The 20,263-nt window shown below is 35.1% G+C and overlaps 1 protein-coding gene across 1 annotated transcript in view; it reads left to right on the top strand.

The window, feature by feature from the left end:
* Window positions 1-20,263, top strand: part of LOC106868047 (uncharacterized) — a 29,078-nt gene that overhangs the window by 8,557 nt on the left and 258 nt on the right. Inside the window, exons 2-9 of the mRNA XM_089357682.1 lie at window positions 2,627-2,746; window positions 5,147-5,178; window positions 7,689-7,828; window positions 9,602-9,678; window positions 11,421-11,520; window positions 14,229-14,349; window positions 15,680-15,747; window positions 17,853-17,982. Coding sequence (XP_089213808.1) covers window positions 2,627-2,746; window positions 5,147-5,178; window positions 7,689-7,828; window positions 9,602-9,678; window positions 11,421-11,520; window positions 14,229-14,349; window positions 15,680-15,747; window positions 17,853-17,982 — 788 coding nt within the window. The remainder of the gene's footprint in view (window positions 1-2,626; window positions 2,747-5,146; window positions 5,179-7,688; window positions 7,829-9,601; window positions 9,679-11,420; window positions 11,521-14,228; window positions 14,350-15,679; window positions 15,748-17,852; window positions 17,983-20,263) is intronic.

Raw genomic sequence — 20,263 nt, 5'->3', positions numbered from 1 at the left:
AGAGTAATACAACACTTCGCGAATATCTCATTTGAGTAAAGCCACCAATAGAAGAGAATATGACCAAAGACTGCGTTTACTCCATCCCATGCAGCTGTGGTAGGTTATACAAAGGCGAAACATACCGCCCTCTCAAAATAAGGGTAGATGAACATCGCAAAGTTGTGACATGAGAAGGTATTGATAACTTGGGTATAGCTGATCATATATGGAAAAAAAAATGGAGACCACCTTCCCCTGTGGGATGAAGTTAAAATAATAGATAGAGAACACCACTGGACAATACGAAAACTAAAAGTAGCAGTACATATGTTAGGACACAGCAACCTCCTAAGCAGACTGAGTGCAGATATGAATAGCATATGGGAACTGGTATGAAGGAGGATAGGAAAATATTAGATTTATAACCCCTAAAATTCACTCCATAATTGCCCACGGGCATATGGCATAGTGGGTAAGAGTGTGGACTACTAACCCCAAAATTCCAAGTTCAATTCCAGGCAGTGACCTGAATAATAATAATAATGATAATAATAATAATAATAATAATAACAACAACATCGAAAAATACCTTAGGGATGAGAACATAGGTTCGAAATTTCCCCAAAGACATCTGATGAAGGTTGGAGGCTATATCAGCTGAAATGTTAACAACAAACAAAATGAGGACAAATATCCGTCAAATGTAAATAATGTACATAATTCCTCATCTCTTAAATGTAGAACTGTACTGTTATTTTTGTTGTTTAACCCCAGATAATCTCTCACTCAGCTGACATATGAACAAAGGTGTTCAAGGTGTGACTATCTTGTTTTGTTTTCAGGGAGCATACATTTCTGTTTCAAATGTCACTTAGGTGTCAAGTGTAAATATATTTTTTCACCTCATTGTAATTAATTAATTCGCTATGCTGATTGGGGTTTATTCTAGTTAACTCAATAATGTATGCATACTCACTTTCAGAAATGTGAATGGTAATTTGTTTTCCCTTGCCAACATTTGATACCTGGAGATGAAAATAAAGAAAGTTCATTCAATAAATAAAACAGTGAAGGTTAAATTTTTTCAAAGGAGAATGGATATTAATTTTCTTTGGACAATTTATGCATGATGTTACATTGACAATTAATTTTATATATGAATTTATGAGTATTTAGCTAAATCTTACACATACTCCAAAGTAGATAAGACAAGGGCCTGATAAATAGATCATTGATAAGAATTTTGTTAAGAATATCTTTAGTTAAATTAAAAGTACACTGAATTAAAAAAATTCTTGCTATTTCTATATATCTTCATCATCATTTATGTCTGTTTACCATGTTGGTAAAGGGCTGGGCAGTTTGATGTATCTCAAGACAATTCTTATTCTTATTCAGAGACACTACTTTCTTGATAGGTTAGGAGACCACACCCTGCTGGATACATTCCATTTTTGACATGCTTTCTATCGCTGGATACCCTTCCTAACACCAATCACTTTACAGGGTGTATTGGGTACATTCTATTGTATTCTCAGTACTAGAAATGTTGTCATTGCTTTGATATAATTAAAGACTTTTTTTTATCCTGCAATGTCTCCATTTGAATACCTGTACAGAGTGTGCTGGTTACATTTTCTCATGGCACCAACACTAGAGGTGTTACTTTGTTCCCGGCAAGACTAAAGAATCCTCTTTACTTTATTTAGTTTCTGTTTCTTTCAAGGTATATATATATATATATATATATATATATATATATATATATATATATATATATGACTGAAGGTATGAATAGAAGGGAGAGATGAGCCAAAGGAGTTGAAAGAGGAGAAAGTATGAGTGTATGTGTGTGACTTGGGAAACAGAATGAAGGTATGATAAGAAAATGGGAAAAGGAGGACGGAGAGATACAATGACAGCTGTTTTTGTGGGAGATTTCACTCCTATTTATAGCAAGGTTTAGCAACCACATTTGATCTCCCTCAGTTTCTACAATCATGAATTTGATTGATTGATGGTTGCACTATTTCATAACAGAAAGCTGTATAGTATCAACATATATTTTTGATAGAGATTTGGTTCCTATTTCTAGTGTGGTTTAACATATGTTTTTATTTTAATAAGCATTAACAGTTGTTCTGGTATAACATACTTTCGATACACAAAAGAAATTCTGCATTTGTGGCTATGGAAAGGATAGCCATTTTAAAAATTCAAGCATAGTTTAGCCTGGTGTACTTAATTTGTGGAATGCTTTGATCTTGAATGATTTTTGGTTTTTTTTAATAAAGCAATCAATCAAAGGACATTTGAGAAGACCCACACAGTATATATTCCATTAAATTAAGTTTTATTCAACTGTTTTTGTCAGATTCATTGTAGTGCATTGATATATGTATATTTGCAAAGATAGGAGTCCATAGAGAGTTCTTAAAAGTTACCATGCCTGGCTGAAGCAATTCCAATCAGAATTGAAGTATTTATACTGTGGCTATGCCATTGAGCTTAATTTCTTTTCTCTCAATATAAGAGAAACTATAATACAGTGAAACATTGAAATTTAGTAAATTAAATATAATTTAATTGAATATATTCTGCTGTTGAAATTATTTTACTTTTAAACTCATAATTTTATTTCCAGAAAACACTGTTGCTAAAAAACAGTTGTCTGAAATAGAGGTCTTGTTAGCTGAACCTCTACTTGCTAAAAGATATTTTCATCTTTTCTCCTCATTGAAATGGTTTCAATCTACATTTGCTGGTAAGATACTTTTTCATACTAACACATGTTACTAAATATTTGATTATCAGTTGGAATTAGAAAATAAAAAATAATTGATGCTAGATCTCTTAAGTTGTCCCCCACCTTTTTTTTTCATTATCACCCATATTTGAGTTGGAAAGATTTTTTTATAGTTGTGACCTAACCAAATATACTGAAACAGTTTTTCTTTTTTGTTAAACTAAATTACTTATTGCAAATTTTTATGTATTTACATATATTTTTACTTTAATACAGATACATATCTAAAGTTGAATATTTTTTTCCTGTGCTTCTCTGATGCATGTCGCTTTTGAAACTGTTTATTGATAATTTTATTTTTAGGGCTTCAGAGAACACTATCTATTGTTTCACTTTATTTATTTTCTTGTAATTCCTAACTGATGTGCAATACAGAAGCATTGCATTCAATAGAAGTAATTCTCATACAAGTATGTTTTATTAAACAACAGCTATGAGGAAGTCAACATGTCTTGTTCTGGAGTTTGGTGCTCTGAAGATAAGATGTCTGTATGCCCCATTGCATGAACATGCAATATAGAGCTGACTATGAGAGAAGCCTGATCTTGTCAGTACAATGCCAGCAACCTTGAGCTGTGCTGTTCTGCAGGACTAGCCTGAGCTTAAGCACTCTATTGCATACCCTGACAACCTCTATGACTTTATTTACCCATTTCTCACAAGGAGTATGCCTACACCCTCTACTCCATCCATGTTACCTTGCCAGAAGATTTTATACCTATGTTCCTTGCCTGTGAGGACCCTAGCTGAAGCTCCTCTCCATCTTACCTCTTGTATGCAGCATACATTGACACGTCTCCTTTCAAGCATCTCTACAATCTCACTAGAACCACCTTTCAGTGCACCTACATTTACAGTGCCAACTCTGAAAACTGGGAAAGGAATGTGGGGTGGGGCTTGGTGAGGAGAGATGTTATTCAGTGTCTGAAAAGAAGAGGGAAGTTGTCGTGTTCATTTTTTATGCATGCTTCATCTGTTCTCACTTCTGACCTGACATCATTCAAACATATTAAGATTAAGATTGTTGCTCCTACTGGAGGTAAGAGTAGGTGTTAACTGCATTGTGTGTATAAGCATTATGATCATTGTAAAAGGAGGGTGTGATTTCAGACAGAGAGAGAGGAAGCAAACTCATCCATACATACACACAAGCACACATGCACAGGGGAACAAGCACACATGTACAGCCCATTAGCTGTCTCCTTCACTTGATTTGTGCATGGAAAATTACTGGGTAGTTGTTGGAATATTTCTAGATGGGACGAAACAAAATGAAAAATAGTCGGTTAAGTAGGTGGGCAGCTAACCTAGTTGCATTTTTTAGAGGAGAGAGTGGGGGTGCAGGTAGAATAGAGAACAGCACCAGTGAGGAGGGGAGATTGAGAGAAGAGACATCTGGTAATGGTGGTGACAAATTTCTAGACAAAATGAAACGAAACGAAACAAAAGATAGCTGGTAAGTAGGTGGGCAACTGAGCTAGTTGCATTTGTCTCAGGAGAGAGAGAGAGAGAGAGAGAGAGAGAGAGAGAGAGAGAGAGAGAGAGAGAGAGAGAGAGAGGAAGAGTGCAGGTAACATATAGAGAACAGCCCAGTGAAGTGGAGCAGTGGAGAGAAGAGACATCAGGTAATGGTTGTGGGAGGAGAAGGAGAGATATCTGGTGAAGGTGGTGAGAAGATAGAGATAAAGACCGAGATATCCGGTATTGGTGGGGTCAGGTCAGTGTGGGCACACCACAAACAAGCAAGTTTAAATTGGTGAGATGGTATGAGGAACGAAAGTAGCAGGAGTAATTAGAATAGGATACATTCATAATATTCATGGCAGATGAGAAATTAAACTAGAGTAATGAGAAATTAGAAATTAAACAGGCAGAAAACTTCTGATAATTCCATTAAGGTTCAAAGCTGAGTCTAAAATTTGACAATTTTGCTAATACACCCAGTACAACAAACAAAGTATAAATAGTGGTGAAGCTATATGTTCAGTACTGATAATAATTACCAGAATGACCATCCTGATGATGACAATGAAAATTAATTTACTAATTTATTAATTGTTTTATTGTCTTCTCTTTTTATAGCAAAGAATATTTCAATAGCTTTTAAAAAACATTTTTGTCTGTGAATATATTACAGTTTTGTTCTTGAAAACAAGTAGCATTACTAGCTGAAATGTATTTTTTAGATAAGCTTCATGATGTTTATTCAATTAAAAGACTTGATTTCAAAAAATAAAGTTGCTTTCCAAGACAAAAAAAAAAAAAAAAATTTGTTTTGTGAGTATAATCAATAATAAAATAAAGTTTATTTTATAGATTTGTTCCTGTATTATTTTTTTGTTTTTCCTAAAATTTCAGGCGTGGAAACATTGACAGATATAGACCCAAACGTATGTATACATAATACAAATATCGAGATAAAATGATTTTTGTAAAATGATTGTGTGAATGAATTAAAATTGTTGTCTGAGTCTATTTTAATGATGAGGAATTAAAGTTTTAAGAATAACATCACTTGATCTTTCCAGTTCTTGGATGAAAATAAGTTCTCTTGATATGAATGACTCTTCAATAACACATCAAGTATCATAACTTCCCTGCTGATATTCATTATACAGGGTGTCCACAAAGTCTGGATACATGAGGATTAACACATACTTTTAAAACAAAGCAATTTTATTTAATTATGATGTTAATAAATAATATTTTCAAAATAATTTCCATCATTTTCAATGCATAACTTGATGCACCTTGCAAAATTCAGGTGAACGTGATTAAATAAGTCTACATTGTCATCAATTTCAGCACACTGACTGGTAATGCGTTCTCTCATGTGGTTTAAATCTGTAATCTTTATTGAGTAAACTTTCTCTTTTAACATACCCTAGAAAAAGAAGTCAAGGGGAGAAAGGTCTGGTGAACGAGGGGACCATTCCACATGACCCCTTCTTCCAATCTAGTGAGGAAAAGTGTCATTAAGTCAATCTCTAACAGTTGTGGCAAAATGGGAAGGGGTCCCGTCCTGCTGAAACCAATTTGGAAGTCCCTCGCCTAGGCGCTCAATTTGAGGTATTAATTTGTCTCTCAACATGTTTAAATAAGTCCATGTACCCAGACTTTGTGGACACCCTGTTGTTTGGTTTTATTTGAAAATGAAAATGTTCTGCAATCCTTAACACTTTTGATACCAACCCACACAACACCACCCCCTGGTTCTATGATACAAACTTCTTGTTTTAAAATTATCTAAATTAAAATCTGTCAAAGTTTTATCTTATTTATGTTCCAAACATTAACTTAATAATGGTAGTTATTTCACAAAGTTCTTTATTATTTTCAAAATTAATTGAAACAAAGGCAGTGTGTTTTAACAGAAATATGGTAGCAAAAATGTTAATGGATTGTCAGGTTTTATAGAGATCCAACAATGTCTCCCAAGTTACATCTACTGCTACCTAACATCACCTCATAACTTTATCTCACTACTTACCTTTTCTTTCTTTCTCTTGCTGCACTACTCTCTCTCTCTCTCTCTCTGCTGCCTTCTCATCAACTATGCTTTTGCAGCATTCACACTCTTCTCTTTCATTTCATCCTATTTCTCTGGTGCCCCCCCCCCCGTGTCTACTTCTCACTCTTCTCCCTCTGTTTCTTTTTCTCTTAGTTCCCTCACCCTCAAAACTTCTCTGCCTCCTCAATACCCCAACAGCCCTTTTCATCTTACCCAATTGACCTACCTATGTGACTTCCACATCTCTTCTTCAATGATTCTTCAGTATTCCTTCCTCTTTCCTTTCCCTCACCATCCTTTCATATTTACCCCTTGTAAATTTGGATAGCCATTAGACCTTTATATACTTATCCCTTCCCTCACCTCTGGTCGCTGCCATACTTCCTCAGCCTCTCCTCTTACATCCCCCCCCCTCCAGCAAGAATCATCATCCACTCTCTTTTCTATTCTCCCTCAGTTGTGGGGATCACACTAAGGCTTTTGCCTGGCAAAGAAATCATTGCTTGTGCTGGTGCCATAAAAAAAAAACTTGCCTAGTACACTCTGTAAAATGGTTAAGATTAGGAAGGGCATCCAACCTTGGACACTATGCCAAACCGTCCAATTATTAAAATTTATTGTTTAATAAAAATAGGTGGAGGACTAAAAAGGATTGAATTAGGAGCACATCCGTATGCAATGTGTAGTGGGTAATAGTCAGCCTGATGGATCCCATATCTTTTTAAGGAAGACTTAAAATGTATGTCATTTTGTAGTTTGTCATGAACCAGTGAGCTTAAAGGAGCTCATGTCTTGCCAAATTATTGATTCTGGGCAGAAATCACATATAAATGAAATGAAATATCTTGTTAACCTTTCCATTACCATATTTCTGCTGAAATACATTGCCTTTGTTTCAATTAATTTTTAAATAATGAATAATTTAGGGAAATAAGTTTGTTATTTTAATCCTTTTGTTACTATATTTCTATTGAAATGCATTACCTTTACTTCATTTAAATGAGGAATCTAGCAAACTAACTTTTGTCATTATGAAGATGGTGTTCAGAAAAATTAGAAATATTTTGATGGGAGGTTCAAATCTAGATTACTTTAAAACAAGAAGTTTGTATCATAGGACCAGAAGTGGGCTCAGATGGGTTGATATCAGAGAGGTTAAATTCTGAAATATATGTTAGAAGTAAGTACTTGGTACCTTACCATTACACCAAAGTGTTAACATATCCTGATTATAAATGGCTCATTAAGGTATAAAGTGTGTGTTACAGAGTTCACTATCTTGTCTTTTATCAAAATGATAACACAACTTGTTTCTAAAATGTAGGCCCTATGTACTTTGTTGATGGAAACTGTTTCTCAGTTTGTACTTGACCTGCCATTTACTTTCAGAATCCTCCCAAGTTCCTCTTAACTAGAAGTGGAGAAGGGTTTGGTCACTCGATTACTGACTATGTCATTGGCTATATAATTGCAAAGGAGCGGTGTTTTTTTGATATGAAAGAAAGCCAAGGAAACTGTTCATGGGATGCGTATGTGTTTTTATTAAAGATTTAGAAGAATTTTACATTTATTTATTTAAGAATCTTCAAAGAAACAGCTTTGTATATTTTAGATATTTTAAACCATATTATTAGCATATGTACACACACACACACACACACACACACACACACACATTATAAATATGTATTGATTGCTCTTGATCAATAGATATAATTCTATTAGATTTAGTTTCACCGAATGCTCCATTCCTGTTACATGGTTGAGTGATAATAAGAGGGCTATTGAGTTGTGAAAGCAATTGCTCCCTGAAAACAATCCTGCCTTGTCCAGAAAAGGAAAAAGTTGGATATAAAACACAAAATAAATAAGGAAATAAACAAACAGGAAATTAAGTGTAATGAAAGGTAAAAATAGCCTGCTCTTATCTTTAAATATTTCAGCTGATGTTATGCTTTACCTTTGTCTATTTTTAACATCTTCAAATTATTGGATTTCCTTCAGTGAGGTCTAATTAGAGTTTTTCTCAGTTTTGAAAGCCTGTCACCTTTATAGTTGCTTTTTCTCTGGTAAGGTTTCAAATCTGGAGCCATAAACATTTTATATTGAGGCTGAATGACTCAGTAGGTAAAGTATTGGAGAATATGCTGATAGTTATCGATTCAAATCTGTGTTTCTTGTCAAAAAACTTAAGTCTACATTGTTATATGACTATAATGATCTCTTCTTTCATACTCTAAACTCTCATCCTCTAACATAAAGCTGCCCCCTTATCTATTGTAGCCTTACTCTGTTGAAGGGAATCTTAGTCTTGTGAGCTACATGATGATCTCACTAGTGCATGGTGCCACAAAAAAAGCACTCTGTATATTTAAGGGCATTCAGCATAGAAATCATGCTTAAGCAGACATTGGAGCACAACACAGTCATCAAACCAACTGGATTCTGTGAAACCATCCAACTGATGCCAGTATAGAATATGGACATTAAAAGATGATGTTGGTCTGCAACTTCACAGTACTCTACTGTTTCCTTATGCAATCTCTCGGTTTCACACTCTTAGAATAAAAGTGACGTACAAGATCACTTGAGAATGCTTGCAGATAAGCATTTTCTCCTGGAGGAGATTGTCTTCACATAAACACTTAGCTCTATGAATCTGCTCCTTTAGGCTTAGATGGCATTTATATTTAATGCTGTTGGTTGTCCGTTTATCATTATGTCTAAGTTTAAAAAGTTCACTGAGACAAATAAGACTAAAACTATTAAGTGACAGCACAGTTCCTGTTATTTAAACTCATAATACTTTCTACTATGGGCACAAGGCCTGAAATTTTATGGGAGGGAGCTAGTTGATGAGATCGACCCCTAGTGCTTAACTTATACTTATTTCATCAACCCTGAAAGGATAAAAGGCAAAATCAACCTGGGTGGGATTTGAACTCAGAACATAAAGACAGATAAAATGCCACTAAACACTTTATCTGGTATGCTCACTATTCTGCCAACTCACTGGCTTTTTTACATTTCACGCTAATTAACTACTGAGATTTCTAGCTTAGTAGAGAATATTGAAAGCAAGCACTAGTTTAAATAAGTATTTTAAATTTATATTTTAAAATATTTTAGAATTTTTAAATATTAATTTATAATTCTTGTCTGCAATAAGCATTAAAAATATGAAATAATTTAAAACTTTAAAAATGAAATAAAATTTTCAAATTCAAAAAAATTATCAAATACAATTCTATGAAATGGTCATATGAACAATGTGTATAACTTGGATTTTAAAAAATTTTCAGAAATAAATATTCAACCCTTTTTGTGACAAGTCAGTTGAATATTGGAATTTTAGGGGTTGGTGAGATAGGAAAACATAGTAAGTATTAATTTTGCACTTTCATATCATTTTAAAGATCATTTGTTGAGATTATATATATACCTAATATATAAATATATGCATATATACATACATATATGTACATACCTACATATATATGTATATATATACATGCATATATGGGTACAGGACATCAAAAAAACGTAGACAAAATGAGAAATGAGAACATAAAAATCAAAGACATAGAAAACGAACATTTTTTTGAACAATGAAAGAAACAAACAAACAAACAGAGAAACAAGACAGGCAACATAAAGAAATTCCCTTCATCAGTTGTCCCCTGTTTTATCTACGCCGCGTTTTGAAGGTACGGATATGTATATACATGTTGTTATTGAAAGTCTCGCAGAAAATACAGAACCCCAGTGATGTTGCACATCTGCAGCAGGAGTTGGACTCAATTTACAGATGGGCTGAAGATAATAATATGCAGTTTAATGCTGAAAATTTCCAAGCCCTGCACTACCTACGTCCAAAATTGAATATAAAAGTTACAGGGTACACTGGGCCACATGGGATTACAATCCCAGAGCCTAAATCAGTGAGGGACCTGGGTATTGACATGAGTGTTGATACCTCTTTCCAAATGCACATTACCAGGATGGTGATAAAGTGCAGACGACTGGCTGGATGGATCGTGAGAACATTCAGAACCAGAGAGAAGGAAAACATTATGGTCCTCTGGAGGACATTTGTCCTCACCCACCTGGATTACTGCTCCCAGCTATGGTCACCCAACAGTGTAAAATTAACAGCAGAACTTGAAGCAATGCAGTAAAGCTTCACAAAGAAAATCATCTCATTGCAACAGCTCAGCTACTGGGAAAGGCTGAAACAGCTAAGACTCTACTCCCTGGAACAAAGGCAGGAGAGGTATGCAGAAATATACATCTGGGAGATCCTGGGAGGAATTGTGCCAAATTTTAGCATTGAAAGCTACACCAATGCCAGAATGGGTCGACACTGCACAGTGCCAAAGATCCCAGCAATGCCATCGCGCTTCAGGACCAGCCTGGGTTTCAGGGACCACAGCTTTTTAATATTCTCCCAAAGAGCCTGAGGGACCTACACAAAGTGGATGTTGGTAGTTTCAAATCAAAACTGAACCTCTTCCTGTCGAGAGTCCCAGATGAACCTACCGCATGGCAAGAGGTGCAAATGAGGGTAGCGACATCAAACTCCATTATTCACCAAATGTCACATATTTGCAAAATGGCAGTGCCCCAGCATGGCCACAGCTCTAAGCTGAAAGTAAGAAAGAAAAAAATTATATATATATATATAAAGTTGTGTATTTTGAAACTAAGTGAGAGGAGAGAAAATAGAGAAAAAAATGTCTTTTCTTTTTCTTTGATATTTTCACAATTCTACATGATATAACATTTGGATTATTTGTAAAATAATAATCTCTACTTTCTCTTGATGGATTTCATTCTTCTGTAAAACTTTAAGAAAAGAAAAAAACTTTTTAGTTAGAGAAGTGGGGGGGGGGGGACTGCATTTATTACAAATGTCGCACACACATGTACGTTTGAGCTTCTAAATATATTGTTAGAACTATTTCCAACTAAAATCTAATTCTATATGACCATTCCATTCAAGACTTATTACTTCAGATAGAATTTAAAAAATTAAGTTAATTCTGTTTCTAAGATTTATTTTGCTTTCATTATTTAATGTATTTTATCTTTTCAATTTTTCTTATCCTCATTGCCAAACAGTTGCTAAAACATGTAAATTTCTGGGTATGACAACATGGGGTCTGGTGCGAAGTAACACTGAAGAAAGAAAGACTCAGTATCCTGAGGTCGATCATCTGTGGTAAGTAATTTCTTTTGTAGATTTGCTTAAAATTAAGGCAATGATTGCAGAGTTTCTTTTAAAATCAATTCACCAAAATTATATAAACAGCGTCAATAAAAACTAATTCCTACCTCTATACTCCTAAATATTCTAAAAACATTTTGAACTTACTTAAGTTGATATCATCATCATTATCATCATCATCGTTTAACGTCCGCTTTCCATGCTAGCATGGGTTGGACGATTTGACTGAGGACTGGTGAAACCGGATGGCAACACCAGGCTCCAATCTAATTTGGCAGAGTTTCTACAGCTGGATGCCCTTCCTAACGCCAACCACTCAGAGAGTGTAGTGGGTGCTTTTACGTGTCACCCGCATGAAAACGGCCATGCTCGAAAAGGTGTCTTTTATGTGCCACCCGCACAAGAGCCAGTCCAGGGGCACTGGCAACGATCTCGCTCGAAAATCCTACGGGAGCCAGTCAGGCGGTACTGGCAACGACCACGCTCAAAATGGTGCATCTCATGTGCCATCCGCACAAGAGCCAGTCCAGGGGCACTGGCAACGATCTTACTTGGCTTGCCGGGTCTTCTCACGCACAGCACATTTCCAAAGGTCTCGGTCAGTAGTCAACATCATAATTGTCACTATCATTATTGTTGTCATTGTCATCATCATCAGCGTAATCATCGTCGTTGTTATCACCATTGTCGGTGTCATCACCATTTTCATCCTCGTTTTAACATCTACCTTTCTATGCTTATATGGATTATAAGAGGTTATGTTAGGGTAAATGTCCTTATTGACACCTATCCCCGTCTGCTTCCCTTGACTATCAAACAGCAAACAACCTAGACATAGTTTCGCAGAAAACTCAAAACAAACAGCGCTCTTTGAACGAGCCTTTTGTTTACTAAATTCGTACACCATATCATGGCATATGCAAATGCCTGGACATGTTTTCAAGGTTAACTGCGAGCAAACAGTACCAGCTGCATGAACAGTGATGCTTTTGTTTACAATCAGGAAATACATGTGAAAATCAGAGGAAATATGAATATGAACACACACGTATACACTCTCTTACGCACACACACATATGCATACACTCACATACATCTATCTATCTCCGCTTTCTGTGTGTGTATGTGTGTTTATGTATATACGTGTGCTTGCACGCGCACACACACTTATACACACTTCCATACTTACACCTATAGACATCTATCTATATCTTCTCTTTCTCTGTGTACACACACACACACGCACGCATGTATGATAGGCATCTTCAGTGCTCATCTACCAAGTTTACTCTCAAGGTATTGGTCGACCTGTAGCTTTTATATCAGAAGCCAGTCAACAACGATCCTCGCAGTTGGATCAAACCTTTAACCATGTCATTGTGAAATGAACTTCTTAACCACATAGTCATGCCTGTAACTGATATTATATTGATATAAAATACACTCTTAAGTATCCGAGGAAACTATTGATGAGCTCCGTTGGGAAAAAGTAAATATAAGAAGTTCAGAATGCGGTATAAATATGTTGCTTTGTAAACTTTATATTATGGAAGTGTTGCTAGTTTAGTCAAGGGAGACCACTCTCAAATTTCGTTTTACAAATAGCTTGCATGCTTTGAGAGTGCTTTTCAGTGACTACTACACTCTTGGTGTAGGAAACAGCGTGAATTGTGGTCAAGTAATTCAGGGACGCCATCTGCATGAAAAAGGATAGTTAAGTTAGTGTTAGCAAATTTAATACATACAATATCAACCCTTTTGTTACCAAATTTCTGTTGAAATACACTGCCTTTGTTTAGATTAATATAAAAAATTATGAAGAATTTAGTAAAATAACTGTCATTATTAATATGGTGTTTAGAACGTAAATTTACATGAAGTTTTGATGGAAGGTTTTAATTTAGAAGTTTGCATTGTAGGACTTGAAACAATCTCAAGTGAGTTCGTCCCATGTAAAGGAGAAAAAACTCTTCACCTCCAATATGAGTCAAAATCTAAAAATTAAAAAAAATTATAAATAAATAAAATAAAAATATAAATGCCTTATGCTTCTATGACAGAACACCATGTTTAGGATAGTTATGTGTATATTTGCTCTTTGCCCTTTAGCATTCAGATTACTGTCAAATGTAATGCTTACTTATTCACATTATTTTGAATAGATCATACTTTGTATTATTGTTATTGGATTAGCAAAACAGTTATGAGAATGGAACCAAGGGATAAGCCCCGCTTTCTTGGAAATTACCGAGTACATCAGCTAGTATATATATATACTTATATGTATAAACACACATATATATATATATATCCGCTCATATATATATATATATATATATATATATATATATATATATATATACACACACACACACACACACATATATATATACATATGCATATATACACACACGTGCACACACACACACACACACACACACACAAACTCACACACAAGATGGGTTTTTTTTAGTTTCCATCTTCCAAAAATCCACTCATAACACTTTGGTAATCTGGGGGTATAACAGGAGATTGTTACCAAAGGTGCCATGCATGGGACTGAACCAACAACCTTGAGTTTAGAAAACGAACTTCTTAACCATGCACCCATGTTTGCACTTGTACACATATAATAATAAATGTTGTTTAATTAGAAAATTATAACTGTATCAATCATATGTAATTATTTTATTTGTTGCTAGCACAACATCCAATCTGGAGCACCTCTTGTCCAACTGTGACTACATATGCAATATCCTTCCCAGTACAAAGGATACACGTGGATTGCTATCAGGAGATGTGCTTGCTGCTTGTAAGAATCGAGTATGTATTTGTGTTTTTTTTTCATTTATAAAAGCACATATAAACTACATATAAATATTCTTTTTGGGGATCACTAAAATAAAGTACCAGTCAAATACTGATGTTAATGTTAACAATAGACCTCCTCCTCCTAAAATTGCTGGGCTTGTATCAACATTTGGAATATTATTATAATTATTATAATTATTATTATTATTATTATTATTATTATTATTATTATTATTATATAGTGAAGCTGCGTGGCTCAGTGGTTAAAGTGTCAGGCTCACAATCATGACTTAGTGAGTTTGATTCCCAGACCGAGCTGTTGTTTGGTGTTAGCAAGCAACCAATATTGACTCACCTAGTTCAAATTGGTAAAGTGAAAAAGTTGGATAAGTGGGTTCCACATGAATTCAATGAAAATCAGAAACTGCAACGTTTGGAAGCCTGCATTATGCTACTTTCTCATCACAAAAATGAATCAGTTTTGAATCAAATTGTAGCAGGAGTGGCTGTGTGGTAAGTAGCTTGCTTACCAACCACATGGTTCAGGGTTCAGTCCCACTGCATGGCATCTTGGGCAAATGTCTTCTACTATAGCCTCGGGCCAACCAAAGCCTTGTGAGTAGATTTGGTAGATGGAAACTGAAAGAAGCCTGTTGTATATATGTATATATGTGTATATATATATATATATATATATATATATATATATATATATATGGATGTGTGTGTGTGTCTGTGTTTGTCCCCTCAACGTTGCTTGACAACCGATGCTGGTGTATTTATGTCCCTGTAACTTAGCAGTTTGGCAAAATAGACTGATAGAATAAGTACTAGGCTTACAAAGAATAAGTCCTGGGATCGATTTGCTCGACTAAAGGCGGTGCTCCAGCATGGCCATCAATCATGGCCAAATTATACTGCAGCCAGCTGGACCAAGTGATGCAGAAACTTACAAAAAACAGCCTAGATTATTCAACAGATCCTATTTTATTGCAAGACACTGCCAGACTACACATTGCAAAAATGACATTGGAAAAACTACAGGAGTTGGAGTTGGAGTTGGAAGTTCTCCATCATCCACCATACTCATCTGATCTTGCTCCCACTGACTGATGCTGTAAAATGCCTTCCAAGATTTTATTAACTCTAGATTGCCAAGCTTTTACAGTTCCGGGCTGGACAAGCTACCGCTGAAATGGCAAAAGTGTATTGACAATATGGGTGCATACTTTGATGAATAAAACTATTCCTTGTATTTATAAAACATTAACAATTTTTTTTTTTTTTTTCTACAAATTTCATACTTGACGACCTAATAATTAATACTTTAATGTTTTTGTAGAAAACAACCTTTATAAATGTTGGTAGAGGTGATGTCATTGATGATGATTCTCTTGTGAATGCTCTCAGGTATGTTTTCTTTTGTTACATTTTATATATTAGTATTTTCTACCAGATACACATGATTAAATGATTGAGTGACATGCACGCATGCACTCATTCTCTATCCACTTTAATCCCTTTCACACACATACTTACACACACATGCATGCATGCATCTCCCCACACTCTGTTTCTCACGTGTATGCACATATGCAAACACATATATGTATACACACACACACGCACACACATATGCGTACACATACTCAAAGACTCTTAGGAATAATTTTACTGATACGATCCTCAAACTAGATTTAAAAGTATGTGATGATAATCTTGGTTGGTAGCATGATATCAAGATATATATATATTTTACATGTGACATATCTGTGTGTTTAATTTAGGTTTGTAATTTGTTATAAGTAAAACTGCTGTTGTCATTCTTCATATTCTTGAAGACCCTGTGTCGAAACTAAAACAATTACAGCACAGAAAACTCACATTAGAAGGCGGCGAGCTGACAGAAATGTTAGCACGCTGGGTGAAATGTTTAGTGGTATTACGTCTGCCATTACGTTCTGAGTTCCAATTCCGCTGAGGTCGACTTTGCCTTTCATCCTTTCGAGGTCAATAAATTTAGTACCAGTTACGCAATGGGGTTGATTTAATCGACTTAATCCCTTTGTCTGTCCCCTCTGTAATAGGTCCCCTGTGGGCAATAAAGAAATAAGAAAACTCACATTAACTATTCAAATACACACAAAATCTGTTAACTTCACTTTGTCATTTATTATTTAGTTTCAAAATGTTTGTTGTACTAATTGTGATACAATAGCTGTGACTAGGTCACAGTTGGTGCAACTGATACAATAGCTGATACAATAGTTGTGACCAGGTCACTGTTGGTGCAACGAAAATTTTGAGAGCAAATAATAAATGATAAGTGAAGTTAATAGTTTTTATGTGTTTTTCAGTGCCTACTATGTCAAAGTGGCAGGCTGGCAGAATCGTTAGCACACTGGGCAGAATGTTTAGTGGCATTTTGCTTGTTTTTATGCTTTGAGTTTAAATTCTGCTGAAGTCAACTTTGTCTTTCACCCTTTTGGGATCAATAAAATAAATACCAGTTGAGCACTGGGATCGATGTAATAAATTTATCCCTTCCCCCCAACCTGCTGGTCTTGTGCAAATATGTCAAACCAATATTACTCTCAACTTCGGCCCGCAAGCTGGCAGAATCGTTAGCATGCTGGGCAAAATGCATAGCAGTATTTCATGTCTTCATGTTCTGAGTTCAAATTCTGCTAAAGTCAATTTCATCCTTTGGGGGTGATAAAATAAGTACCAGTTTAAGCACTAAGATTGATGTAATCGACTTTCCCTTTCCCCTGAGTTTGCAGGCCTTGTGCCAAAACTTGAAACCAATATGTCTTCCATATAGTAATTGCATCAGTTTCAACACATTAATCTCAGATCAAATCACTTATAATAACTTCTGTTTTGTTCTCACCATCATTGTTTAATTAAAATTAATTTAAATGAAATATTTCATCAGTGAAGGTGCATGGCTCAGTGCTTAGAGCATCAGTCTCACAATCATGAGGTAGTGAGTTCGATTCCCGGACCAGGCTGTGTGTTGTGTTCTTGAGCAAGACACTTCATTTCACATTGCTCCAGTTTACTCAGCTGTAGAAATGAGTCTTGACATCATTGGTGTCAAGCTGTATCAGTCTTTGCCTTTCCCTTAGTGGTTAGAGCAGCAGATTCATGGTTGAGGGATTGTGGGTTTGAATCTCAGACTGGGCGATGTGTGTGTTTATGAGTGAAACACCTAAGCTCCATGCGGTTCCGGCAGAAGGTAATGGTGAACTTCTGCTGACTCTTTCACCACAACTTTCTCTCACTCTTTCCTCCTGCATTTAGCAGTTCACCTGTGACAGACTGGCGTCCCATCCAGGTAGGGGCCCTATACACCAATGAAACCAGGAAACTGGCCCTTATGAGCCAGGCATTGCTCGAGAAGGAACAAGCAACAACATGATTGTGAGTTCGACGCTCTAACCACTGAGCCATGCACCTTCTCATCACATACATAACTATCAACTATATTTTGTTTTATATTCCTTCTGCAGGTCAAAATGGCTTGATGGTGCCATTTTGGATGTCTTCAATACAGAACCTCTTCCATTGGATTCTTTGCTATGGAAAATGCCAAATGTTATAATTACTCCCCACATTGCTGGTTTATCTGTGCCAAGTGTTGTATGTTTATTTATTTATTTACTTGCTTATTTGTGACTCCTGTTACTCTGAGTTGGATGTTTATATAATTTTTGAGTTTTTTAAAAATATAATTTGTATCAATTGTTCTTTTGCTGGTGGGATGCTTTTTGAATAACCCTGTATATTTATATATATATATATATATATATATATATATATATATATGAACTTTAGGTTAGTTGAAATATATTTGTGACATATTTCAACTTCTAAAGGCAAATTCACTGCAATTACCATAAAGAAAAAAATTCTCTCTTATGATAAAAGGTGTAAAACATCATATCTACCCACTGTTTCCTCCTATTAGGTTCCCAGATGCAGTGTTTCTGGTTCTTTAGCCTTCCTCAATCGAAAATACCAAAGGGAGGTAACTCTAGACAGATTCAAAGCCATTGCTAACTAAAAAATTGTCAACAACAGTGACTGAGTTGTGCTATTAGACCATCCGCTTGGGATGAAAACAGTTGCATCATCGCCAAGCAGTGATTAAAAATAAATGGACTTTAAGTTGGTTGAAATATGTTTGTGACGTATTTCAACTTCTTAAGGCAAATTCACTGAAGTTACTGTGGAGAAAAAATTATCTATTGTGGCAAGTGGTGTGTGTGGTGGACAGACAGTTACATACTGGACATTTGCATCCCTAGACAAATGCATCCCTGGACAAATGTATACCTCTTCTACTTTCTTTGGAGACAAAAGCACAAAATGCACCACCAATTTCCACAGCAAAGGAATAATTTCAAGATATCAGAATCCTATTGATTTCTTGCAACTGGAGAGAAGTTCTTTGTATTCGATTCGGGTATTGATGACAAGAATAGAATACTAATATTTGCGATGGAAGATGACTCAGAAGATTTGATAAATTTTCCTAACTGGGCAGCAGATGGTACCTTTAAAGTCAGTCCATCAATATATTATCAGCTATATTGTATCCATATCCAAGAACATACATTTAGTATTTCCAGAGTTTTTGCCCTTCTTCTAGTAAGAAAAAGGAAATATGTTCGTCTATTCATATATTTGTTGCAACTCAGACCACATCTTAATTCAAAATCTTTGTTGACAAACTTTAAAATAGGAGCTCAGAAAGGTTTTGTAGAAAAGTTTCCAGAAGCAAGAATAAGTTCATGTTTCTTTCATTTATCTAAGTCTATTTTTAAGAAAATCTGTGACCTAGAATTACGACAATGGTATAGAGAAGATGAAGTGTTCAATTTGAAAATTAGAACTTTTCTCACATTATCATTTCTTTCTTTAATTGACATTGTCGACGGTTTTATTGACTCATCTGATGACTGTGATTTGCCTCCAGAATTTACTGCATATTTTGAAATGATATATATTGGCCAAGCAAGAGGCCAGAGAGGGATAAGGATGGAAACAATTGTTTCTATTGATTCTTGGAATGTTCGAGAAAGGATTATAAATCAGTTGCTTAGATCTAATAACAGCTTAGAGGGGTTGCACAATGCTTTGCAATATTCTTTATAGTGTCAACACCCCTCTGTTTGGAAATTGATCAAGACACTAAAAAAGGAGGAGGCTATTGCCAAAGAAAAAAAGGGTCTTTCAAAGAGGAGTTCTAGTACTGCAAAAAAATAAAAATGTAATTAAGAGAACCATGGTGTTATTAGATTAGTATACTCCTGAAAACAAGATAAACTTCCTGAAAGGAATAGCTCACAACATTCACATCATTTGATATATTGGTGAAACTACAATAATTTTAAAATCTTGAAATATTTCTTAATATTGTTAATCTATTTTTGTTTTTTTTAAACAAAAATAAACTTGTAAATTTTAAACTCTTTTATTTCTTTTATTCCTTTTTAAAATATCTATTATTACCTACTCTCTTGTTTAGAGTTATTAAATGTGTCGATTTACAATTAGCTTTGATAATCAACTGTTCCAAGTAAACAAAAAAATACACCTGTAAAAAGATAAATAAAATTTCAAAATAATACAGGAACACAATTGTCCAGGAATGCAGTTGTCTAGGGATGCAAATGTTTGATATGCAGTTGTCCAGGATGCAAATGACCTGTATGCAACTGTCCTAGAACCATGTGTGTGTGTGATAGGCTTCTGCACAGTTTTCATGTAACCAAATTCCACAGACAAAGTATTGATCGACTTGGAGTTATAAAAGAAGACATTTGTTCATAGCCTGCAGTGAGATTGAGCCTGGAACTACATGGTTATGATGTGAAATTCTTAACAGCATACTTAAAAAATAAAAATGGATTTAACT

The sequence above is a fragment of the Octopus bimaculoides genome, chromosome 9 (genome assembly GCF_046866305.1).
Source record: "Octopus bimaculoides isolate indiv1 chromosome 9, ASM4686630v1, whole genome shotgun sequence".
Lineage (NCBI taxonomy): Eukaryota > Metazoa > Mollusca > Cephalopoda > Octopoda > Octopodidae > Octopus > Octopus bimaculoides.
The sequence above is the reverse complement of the archived record's forward strand: the minus strand, read 5'-3'. Positions and strand labels throughout refer to the sequence as shown.